Genomic DNA, 10959 nt, shown 5'->3' with positions numbered 1-10959 from the left:
AATTCTACTCCCAGGAATCCATCCTAAGAAAACAACCAGAAATGAGCCATTTAGTTTTCGGCAGCACATGTGAAACTGACAGCGCATCCATCACGATGTTGGGCTCTGGTTGCGTCATAATACACGTTTAGTATGTGGACTGACAATGGAAGCTGGCTCATAATTTAGCGCTGAAAGAAAAGAGGCACAAAAACGTATACAATATGCATACACGTAGAGTAATAGACCGTGATTTCTGTGGGTGGTGGTATTGACTTGTAATATCTTCATTGTCCTTTCTGTTTTGTACAATCAGCACTTAACCAATTTTATAATCATAAACAAAAGGTAAGCGTCTTTCAGTGTGGGGTGTGTGCGATGTCGAGTCTCCAGGACAACTGGGCCGCGGGGGTGGGGTGGCAGGCTCGGCGGCGCCGGGGTCGAGGAGGCGAGCGGGGCCGACACCGCGACCCTCGCCCGAGAGCGCCCGCCCGACACCCAGAGCGCGAGCTGGAACCTCGGCGGGCGGGCGGCACCCCGCAGGCGGCGGCGCCTCTCAGGGGTCGTCCCCATGCGGCTGGCGGAGAAGGTGTCAGCTAGGTGCGGCGACTCGGCGGCCCGGCGGCCCAGGTGGGCCTAGGAGCGGGTGTGCGGGCGTCGGGGCGCGGGAAACCGCTCGGGCCTCCCGGAGCGGCCGGGCGTGGAGCGGCTGGGGTCGGCCGGGTCAGGCTCGCCTCCTGAGCGCTGCCCGGGGCCTTAGACGACGGTCGCGTCCCCATTGCCCTGCCGCGCAGCGCGCCCTGGCCCGGCCTCCAGAAAGGCCTTCGTGCACGTGGGGGCCTGGCCCGCGCGGGCCCCGCAGGCCGCCGCTGCCCGGCTCACTCCCGCCTTCCTCCCCGCGCCTGCTCTAGCTCCGTGAGTCTCGCCGAGGTGTGGGACCAGAGGGCGATCGGGAGCTACCACGAGCTGTTCGCGGCCTCGTTGGGCAACCTGGAATGGTTGCGGTTCTGTCTAAATCGGCACCGGGGGAAAATCCCGGCCGATGACAAGGTAAGGGCTCGGAGCTCAGGGGCGGGGACCGAAGTCGCCTCCACCCCACAGAGAGCTCCGTACGTAGTAGTTACCTGGCGAAGAGTGACAGTGGAGCATCCGGAGATGTCCTTTTCTGGGTAGACGGTCCTAATTCACCTTCCGACCGTCTGGAAGGCCATTTTGGGGGGAGCGAGGAAGGGTGAGCGATACGGGAGTGGGAAAGGGGTACGTGCGATTCCCCGGGGGCACAGAGAAGAGGGGGAGGGTAACCCCAAGAAATTGCTCTCTAGGTTAGGTTGTGGGCCCTGGGTGCCAGTCCTGCTCAGCCTCTTCCCGCCTCCTCTGGCCCCCACAGGGTTTCACTGCCATCCACTTTGCAGCCCAGAGCGGCAAGCTTGCATGCCTGCGGGTCTTGGTAGAGGAGTACAAGTTTCCCGCGGACCTGCCCACCAACCATGGCCAGACACCTCTACACCTTGTCATCCACAGTGACAACAAGACCGTGGCCCTGCCCTGCATTCACTATCTGATTAAGCAAGGGGCGGCCCTCAACACGTGAGTCCAGCCTGTGAGGGGAGAGTGGCCTGGAGCCTGGGCAGATAAGAACCCCACCTCCAGGCAGGCAGATCCAAGCAGGACAGGCAGCGGGGCTGTGGGGCGACAAGGACTGATTCCCACATGAACAGTCAGAGAGCCCACATGGTGTCGTGGTTAAGAGATTTTGGGAGAGGACAGACCTAGTTCGTGTCCCAGCTTTGCTACCTGCTACCAGACAGAAAAGCCTCAGGCAAGTCACTCAACCCTAAGCCTCAGTGCTCTGGTTCCCAAACCTGTCTGTACACCGGAATCACCTGTGCCAATGTACCAATGCCTGTGTTCCAATCCAAAGGTTGTCATTTAATTGGTCTGAGGTGTGGCCTGGACTCTGGAAGGCTCAAAAGATCCCCAGCTATTTCTCATTTGCAGCAGAGTTTGGGAACTACTTGCCTCAGTGTCTTCAACTGAAATTTGGGGGGATGACAGTGCCTATCACGTGAGACTATTGTGATAATTGAGAAAATGCATGGAAAGCGCATGGATGGCATATAGGAGACTGCATTCATTCAAAATACTTATCCAGCTGTAATGTGCTAAGCGCTGCGCCAGAGCTGAGGAATATAATGGTGAACATACAGCAATGGTCCCTGCCCTCGTAAAGCTGATATACTAGCGCAGGAGCAGACAGCCAATTAGCAAACTAATGAATGAGCAAAATGACAGAGTGTGGTAAGTGGTTATGAAGGGTATAAACAGGGTGGTGGGGTGGTGAGTAAAGCGGGCAGGGAGAAGATCTATTTGGGAAGAGCAGTTACCTCTAAGGAGAGAATGGAGAGGTGAGCCAGCCTAGCAAAGCCAAGGAAGAGTGTTCCAGGCAGAGGTGTAAAGGCCATGCTGGGAGAGAGTGGGGCAAGGTCAGAGGGCAAAGTTGGGGAGGAAGCAGGGCCCCGGCCATGCAGGCCTTGTGGGCCATGGCTAGGTGTGGGGAAGGGGCAGGAGGGCTGAGTGGTTTAAGAGGAGATGAGGTTAGTGGTCTCTGAGCTCCAGCCAACCAGCTCTCCTTCTAGCATTTCCTCACGGTCACACACCCCATAATCAGACTTTTGCTGTTCATTTAGTACAAACCCTCCTTCTACAGTTGAAGAAACTGAGGTACAGAGAGGAGAAGGGACATGCCAGGGTCACCCAGTGGACTGGTGGCAGAGCAGGCCTGGAAGCTGGTTGGCTCACCTATCTGACAGGCAGATGCCCTTGGTCCTTCCTTTCTGCCCTCCTCCCACCCCCACCCCGGCGGGGCCCTCCACAGTCAGACATGCAACGGCTCCACACCCCTGCACCTGGCAGCCCGCGAGGGCCTGCTGAGCTGTGTGAAGGTCCTGGTGCAGAAAGGTGCCAATGTTCATGCCCAAGATGCCATGGGCTGCAAGCCCATCGACTACTGCAAAATATGGAACCACCGCATCTGTGCCCGGTGAGGCTGTGAGAACCAACCCTGCCTGTCACCCTTCCCCAGGGCCCTCACCCAGAGCTGAGCATGTAAGAGGAGGGTCTGGGGATGAGCCTGCAGAGGGCGCCTCTCCCCAGGATGCTATTCCCAGGGCTCTCCACAGGGCCTCACCCCTGGGGTTTAGCACTGCCGTGAGGCCCCAGCTCCTCGGCAGGAGGGTGGTGATCCATCAGACGCTTTAGCCAGAGGGGCCTCGGGCAGTGGGGATGGGTCATCTTGCTCCTCTCACCTCTGGCAGCTCTGCCCACTCCCACCCAGGCCCTCCTCAGCAGCAGCCAGTCTTCCCTGCCCAGGGCGAAGCTCAGTCACTGGGGAATGACATGCCCCCGCCTCGGCACCAGGTTCTTGAAGGATGCCATGTGGAAACAGGACAAGAAGGACTTTGCCCATGAGATGGGGAAACTGAAGAGGCTCAAGAACCAGCTGGCCATCATGGAGGAGGACTACCTGACTGAGTATCAAGTAAGGGGTAGGGCCAGTAGGACGGGCAGCGGCACCAGCCATCCAGGCATGTGAGCAGAGGAGGCAGGGACCCACATGCACAGTTAGTTAGAAGAGTGGCTAGAAGTGGTCCCATCCAGAAGAAGCCTCCCTCACCCCCTCCTCTGAGGAGGAGGGCGCCAAAGGGATAATGCCCAAGAGGACTCTTTAAAGGTGGGCAGCAGTTGGCCACATGAAGAATCAGGAAAGGACTAACCTGGTAGAAGGAACAGAGAGCCCTGCGGAGGGGCATAGGGGCACATGAGAGCGTGGAGTTTGTCAAGAAGTGCAAATTCAGTACAGCCAGGGGATCAGATGTGAGCTGGAGACTGACAAGCTAGAGACCCGGCAGGGGCCCAGATCAATGTCAGACCTCAGCTGGTACAGAAAAGGAGAATAAAGGATTTTAAGCAGGTATAACTACACAGGATGTAAGAACCAGAAAACCCCAAAAGAAGATGCTGGGAATCCTAAGTGGATCCAGGAGTTGGGAGGGCTTCGGGGCTGGCAAAATCCGGTACTCCAGCTCTTCCAGCTGCATTCCTCGCCAAATTTCCCTGTCCTACCCTCCGCTGTCAGTGTCACCCAGCCTTCATAGTCATGTATGTATCCAGAGGAGGCAAAGCACATCTGTTCCTGTGGCTCTAAGATTTCCCAGAAGCCCCTTGAAGATCTCCCCTTATCTCTTATTGGCCTCAACTGGATCATGTGTCCATTCTTGTTCCAATCCCTAGAGCTAAAAGAACGCCATGTGTTGACTGACTTAGGTCTGGGGCGAGGCTGATGGAATTATTATGATTGGCTTAGCCTAATCAGAGCCTACATCTGAAGCTGGGTCAATCTCCAAACCACCTGACTGCTTAGCAACAGTCTGGGAAGTGAGACACTGAGATGGGGAGGGGGTAAGGGATCGGTTCTGTGACAACGAGTTGAAGGTTCAGCTCTAGTGGAGGCAAGGACAGAGAGCATCACCACCCAGCCTGGAGAGCCAGCCAAAACTGTCTCTCTCCCTACACTGACCACTCAAGGCCCACCACTTCCAAGAAGCCTGCCCAGATTAGCTCCATCCAGTTCCTAGCCTTCCAAACTTTTCTGCTTTCTCCTTCCAGGGTCAAGGATAAGTCTACATCACTCATTTGCCTTTTTCCCCATCAACCCAGAGACTCTCTTAGGGCAGGACATGTCTCCACCATCAGACTGGGAACTCCTTTAGTGGGGGTGGAGGCTGGTCTCCCCCATTAAGACTCAAGTTTTTCCATAGGGCAGGGACTGTGTCTCCCCCCTCAAGTTGGAGACCTCACCTAGGGCAGAGGCTGTATCTCCATCAGATTGGAGGTCTCTCCTATGGGAAAGGCTCTGTCTGTCCCATGAGCCCAGGGGCCCCCTCCAGGCAGTGGCTGTCTCCCCAACAGAACAAGGGCTCCCACAGGCAGGGGTTTCTCTCATCAGACTCTGGGTTCCCCGGAGGCAGGAAGGTATCTACTCAGTCAGAAACCTGAGGTTTCCCGGGCTGCAGCCACAGGGCCCCCTTCCACAGAAGCACACGGGGAGTAGCCCTCCAGAACTATCTCGTGCCTTCTGATATTGCAGAAAGAGCACCAAATTCTGAGAGAAGCTGACTTCAAGAAGTGGCTCCATCGCAAGCTGCTGCCCCAAGGCCAATCCCTGATCCGCAACACTCAGGGAGAGCCCCGTCCTCCACCCCAGGCCACTGTGCTCTCCAAGACCCCCAAGCACGGGGCACTGTGGCCTCCCAAGAGCTTCTACCCCTCCCAAGAGGCGTGCCTGCGACAGACACTGCAGCCCAGTCAGCCCTCGGTGATGCCTATACCCACCTGCAAGCAGCTCATGGTCAGGCGGCCCAAGGTGTGGAATCTCAGCAACAACCCTGTCAGGTCCCCCACCGCCCAGATCGGCTACCCGCAGGGCATCCGCCTGGGCGTGCATCCCGACCCCAGGCCGGAGCACGACTTCCGCTGCTTCCTCGAGGTGAGGTCCGACGGGCACGGTGGTGCGCTCCTGCGCACGGTGGCCGGCAACCAGGTGGCGCCTGTGCCCCGGCTGCCTTTAGAGGTGATAATCCGTGAGCTGTACCCGTCGCTGCAGCCGTGCAGGATGAAGGTACCCCAGGGCTTCTGTTCTGTCACCATGAGAGAGGTGCCCCGGAAGCGGCGCCTGGGTGATGGCACCTTCTGGACCGACACTCTGAGCATGAACCTGCGAGAGACATTTGACGAAGGCTTCCTGGCAGCTGTGCGAGCCCATCAAGGGCTCCCCACTCTGCCCTCCCCCAAACCACCCCCCACTTAAACTTATTTTGGTAGCCTCCCGACTGGAGGCTGCCCAGTGGAAGCTGAGGTGTGGTGATTCTGTATGGATGGCGAGGAAGGGGAGTGCCCACAGGCTGCCCACCCCCAAGCTCAAGGATCGGAGCCCCCTCCCCGACAAAACCCAGCTCCCAGGTCTCCCTTCTCTCCACAAAGGAATCTCTTGGACCCCCCCAGGATCTCCAAGTTAGGGCAGTAGGCCAAGGCTCAGAGTGGGGATCCTCCTCTATCCTGGGCCTTACCATTGTAAAAGTGACACCTTGGTGTCCCCATTTCCCTTCCTCACACCCAACAGCTCACCAGGGACAAGGATTCCAGGATGAGGGACCACTGGGAAATTCTGCCTCTTGTTCATATTAAGTCCTTCCTGCTGCAGGTTCTAAGCCTCACTCTGCATCTCCAGAACAGGGAGGAAGAGAGCTAACGTGTCACCCTGTCTTTGGCTTCCCTGCCACTATGGGCTGCCATCCTTCACTCCCAGCTGCCACTGGGGTTTCTGCAGCACAGGGAGGCACAGGCAGCCTTTCTGGAGAAGGGGGGGAGGACCTATGGCTTCAGTTTGAGACTGAAAGCACTTGTGCTTTCTCCAGGAAGCTATCCTGGGTCCCCTGCTATCCCCTGTACATATCACTACAAATCATTCATTAAACAAACATTTATTGAGTACCTTCTATGTGCCAGGTGCCAAGCTAGGCACGGCTGATACAAAAACTGAAGGACGATTCCTGCCCTCAAGGAGCTTACAGTCTAACGGGGAGATAAACCAGTAAGCAGGCAAGTAAGCCCAGAGTGATCTGTGTGGTGTGCTGGAGGGAGAGGGGACATTCAAAGTTCCTTGGAGGAAGTGAAATCTAAGTTGAGAACTGACAGAGAAGGTACTCAGGCGAGCAGAAGAAAGGGAATTAAGGTGGCATCTCTGGATACAGGAGGCTGAAAATCAGAATGCAAGGTGGCAAGTGATGAGGCCAGAGAGGCGAGCGAGAGCCGGGACACCACGAGCCTCACGAGCCATGCTCAAGGGTCTGGACTTTATCCTGACGGGGGGAGCCATGGAAGGTTGTAAGCCAGGGAGTGACTAGATCAACCATGCATTAGAAAGACAACTCTGGCTGTGGGATAGAGAAGCAGAAGGAGGCCGTCACAATAATCCAGGTGAAAGGTGCTGACAGAGGGGGTGGCTCAAATCAAGAGATGTTAAGAAGGGAAACTTGACAGTTGTTAGAGACTGGATGTCAGGGCAGAAAGAGAAAGCAGGTTTCTGGTCGGGCTCCTGAGTGATCTTGGGGCCAAGGCAGGTACCCAGAAAAGGCAGGTTGCAAAGGGTGGCACCAAGTGCTATCTGGGCCATGAGAGTTGTCTGTGTGCCCAAAGGCAGCAGAACTGTGGTTCAGAGGACCGAGAGGGATGCTGGGGCTGGCTGTCGGCTCTCAATTCCTTGAAACCATCAGCACGGATGGGCTCCTCCAGGGAACACACGACCGAACCCTGAGAAACCCCACTGCGCGGGGGGTGAGTGGAGGGGCCTGCACAGGACCCGGAAAGGAGCAGCCAGAGAGAGAGAACCAGTCACAGAAGTGCTTGGGACGCTGGGGGTGACGAGCCCCGCCCGATGCTGCACAAATCCAGAAAGAGGAGATATGAAGAGGGTCCGCTGGACTTAGCACAAGGTCACTAGCAACCCCCAGAACACTGGCAGTGGAGTGAATGGAAGGCAAAGCCACACCATTGGGGTGAGAAACAAAGAAATGGACAGCAACGGAGAGCAAGGCCAGCTGCTGGCCAGCAGTCAGGACACTGGCCTCCAGTGTCCTCCACCTTGTCCTCCCTTGTCTGCATAGGACAAAAGGGCCTGGCAATCTCAGTGCCACTGAGAGAAGGCCAAAATGTACTGCTCCTCCCCAGGAAAGGGGAAGCCTGGTATTTTTAAGAGAACGGGAATGCTAGACCCAAGGAAATGAAGGGCTACGGTGGGACTTGAGGCAGAATGTAGAGGTAAGATTTTCAAGCACAGAGGTCTTCCCTGTGGCTGAAAGGTACCACATGCGTGCAGTCCATCTCCGCACCTGTCTGCTTTGCTTTGAGGTATAGGACATGTCCGGTAATGGCTCTCGTGGGGACTTCATTCGCATATGTACTGCTGAGTACTTGTAAGGCACTGTAGTTGGAACGCAAGGTCAACAAATGCTGGCCTGTGCCCAGGACCTGGCCTGCCGTTTTAGAAGACTGATCACCTCCCCAGGAGCCAAGACCACTCAGAAGAGAGGGCCAGCCCTTGTGTGCTCTTAGAGTGACAAACAGCTTCTCTCACCAGCCCTGTTTCTTACAAAACAGGCGGTAGCCCAGGCTGCCAAGAAGCCAATTTTTAACGTTTCTCCTCGAGCCTGAGATAGAATTCAGCCAGAAACCACTCTCTTCCCTAGGCCAAGACTTATAAATAGGATACTGTACACGTTCTCCTGAAAAATCTAACCCAGTCCCACACCATCCCCTCTCTGCCCCCAGTCTGACAGTCACGGAGCCCTGAGGAAAGAAGAGATGGAAGGAGAGAGAAGGGGATTAATAAAGGCCGCATCCATCCCCACTCCCCCGCCTCCCACTCCAGGCTCAGCTCCTCATCTCTGTCCCCTTCCCACTAAGGGCCACAAGAACAGTCCCTTCGGAAAGGCAAGACCCAAACCCAGAAAAGGAGCCCCTGGCGCAGAAAAGCCAGTCCAGGCGGAAGGTCAGCAGGAAGAAAGGAAGATGAACTTTCAGGGTATTAAGGCAAACAGGGCCACCTAGAATCTTTATTCAAACGGGAATCAGCACTTGGACAGAAATCACAGTTCAACAGCAAAACTTTCTCTTGCAAGTGCTAAGCCACGGCCCCTCCCCATGGCCATCTGCCCATAGCAGTTATCACTGTCTGCTCTCCAGCTTCACGGCCCCTGCCCTGCCTGCCCTGGCTGAGCCAGAACTCCGGACCCATCACAGGAGGGGGCGGGAGGGCCACAGGAGCTCAGCTTCTGCACACCCAGGTGGACCACGGCCTCCTGGCTAAGCAGGCACCGCATCCTCCCTGGCGCCCTCTGAGGCCTCAGCCTCCGGCAGCATCAGATCTGAGCCAAGCTGAGCCTCCTGAGGACGGTGGGGATGGGGGCTTCCGGGGGAGTCGAGGGAAGGAGGGCCAGCGCTGGGGGAAGGTGCCTTCCAGCTCCCGGCACCCACCTATTGCAGAAGCCCAGGGGCCTGACTCTCCTGATCTTGCCCCAGCATCCCCTCCGCAGAAGTTCAGTACATCTTCTGCCGACTGGGTAGAATGGCCTCTTTGATGAAGGAGAAGACAACCAGGATCCCTAAGCGTTTGCCCCGCTTGCCTTTGGTGAAGTAATTGGAGACCACGTCATCTGTGGAGACACAGGCAGGGAGATGAGAGAGTGTGTGTGTGTGTGTGTGTGTGTGTGTGTGTGTGTGTACACAGCTCTGCCCACCCACCCAGAGTCCAAGTGTCTCCATCACAGGGCGGGCTCCAGCTCCCCCAGCAACTCAGGCCTTGCTGGCGTCCTCCCACCATGCCTCCCACCTTACAAACCCCTTCTCACCTCCGGGCTGCATGGTGGAGGGCAGGACGTTCTCCCCAGCCGACAGTGACACAAAGAACGCAAACGGGATTATCCACAGACAGAAAGTGAAATAGGCCAGGACCTGGCAACAGAGACACTGAGATGAGGGTGCCCCTGGAGATGCCAAGGCTGGGCCAGGTGTGCTCACCATGTATCTTAGAGAGGCGGTCAAGTGTGCCCCACACTTGATCTCTGAAGGGGACCAGGGCCCGGGAAGCAGAGACAGGACACCCCCAGACATGGAGAAAATTCAGTGGGGAAAGGTGGAGACCAAAGATGACTGTGTGGCCACAATCCCCAAATCGTGGTCACTAGGACAAGCAACTCCTCTGAACCAAAGGAGGCAGATGGAGGGCAAAACCATGAATGACCCATGTTCCCTAGAGAAGCGACCTTGTTCTTCCCCAGGGGTTCAAACTGGAGTAGCAGGGTTCAGGGTTGTGGCCCACCCCTGCCCTGTGAGGTCTGCGTCAGACCAGGCCACCCCACCGCCCCTTCCTGACCTTAGGATGCTAGGCTGGGATGCTGGCATCCCCAAAGGACTCACTGGGAGACAGCAGTGTCCTCCCCACCGCAGCCAAAGGGGTCCCTGCTTCTCATCCTCACTGCTTTCTAAAATCGCCTATACCATTTTTTTAAAAAATGTGTCATCCCTGAATAAACTCAGTTTCAAATCATAGTCTCAAATCATAGTCAAGTTCACAAAGAAATCACGCAAGTCCCTTTTACTCGCTCTGTCCCGGTTAGTAGTTTGATGACGTACTGAATACTTCTTACCTCTGAGAAGGGATAATATTCCTCTGCAAAAAACTGAAACGCTAGGCAATGATTCACCACCACTAGCCCTGTTGAGGGAACGAAGAGTCATTTATTCTGGGGTGGATAACATAAAGCAGACTTTCAACCTTCACAAGGCCCCGGAGGTTGGAAGCCGACTCTTAGTCCTGACCTCACACCCAGCTCAGAGTATGGCTCCGTGCCAAGCGCACTGCTGTCCAGAACCCAGTTTCCCGTCTGTTAGAATGGAAGAACTAGCCCCACCCCACCTGCCCGCTGCAGAGGGCACGCATGAATCCAATTAGAAGTAGGTAAAACACTCTTTGAATATTATAAAAATGAGACTCCAGCGCTACACACTCCAAAGCACGGTGCCAGTTGACCTGGTCTTTAGCGGCCATGAGTCCTGAAGAGAGCTCCGCAGGGCTGTGTGGGAGGGTGTCACGGGCGTGCAGAGCACACGCTCCCAAGGAGTCCACTCCAGACGGGGCAGCAGGGAGGAGGCTCTCACTCCTCAGGAATGAAAGGGCACAGTTTGCTAGACGGTTTGCAGTGCAATCATAGGGTTCCTCAAAATTCTGGGGGAGGGGTCCGTCCTCAGGATAAGGTTCACTGGTGTGAACTGGTATGTTCTGGATCCCACCACCTCCTTAGCATGCAGCCAAATTCAGAGAGAGATCCCGGGGACTCGCTGCTCCGAGACAGGCATTTCTGCCGG

The 10959-nt window shown here is 56.2% G+C and overlaps 2 protein-coding genes across 4 annotated transcripts in view; one reads left to right on the top strand and one right to left on the bottom strand.

Moving 5' to 3' along the window:
* The first annotated feature begins 337 nt into the window (after positions 1-337).
* On the top strand, positions 338-5845 carry ANKRD53 (ankyrin repeat domain 53). The gene is made up of 6 exons (XM_089923031.1): positions 338-608; positions 884-1029; positions 1367-1566; positions 2855-3019; positions 3397-3517; positions 5126-5845. The coding sequence occupies exons 1-6, from the start codon at positions 551-553 to the stop codon at positions 5843-5845; spliced, it is 1410 nt and encodes a 469-aa protein (XP_089779157.1). The 5' UTR covers positions 338-550.
* A 2775-nt stretch (positions 5846-8620) lies between these two features.
* Positions 8621-10959, bottom strand: part of TEX261 (testis expressed 261) — a 30842-nt gene continuing 28503 nt past the window's right edge. For all 3 annotated transcript variants that reach the window (XM_022561309.3, XM_022561310.3, XM_089923030.1), the window contains 3 exons: positions 10242-10309; positions 9444-9546; positions 8621-9248 (listed from right to left, as the gene is read on the bottom strand). In XM_022561309.3, coding sequence (XP_022417017.2) covers positions 9133-9248; positions 9444-9546; positions 10242-10309 — 287 coding nt within the window. In that variant the 3' untranslated portion in view covers positions 8621-9132. The remainder of the gene's footprint in view (positions 9249-9443; positions 9547-10241; positions 10310-10959) is intronic.

The sequence above is a fragment of the Delphinapterus leucas genome, chromosome 13 (genome assembly GCF_059928025.1).
Source record: "Delphinapterus leucas isolate spDelLeu-1000000601 "Yukka" chromosome 13, BTC_Dleu_Yukka2, whole genome shotgun sequence".
NCBI classification, from domain to species: Eukaryota; Metazoa; Chordata; class Mammalia; order Artiodactyla; family Monodontidae; genus Delphinapterus; species Delphinapterus leucas.
Note: the sequence above shows the minus strand (reverse complement) of the source record. Positions and strands in the feature narration are given on the sequence as shown.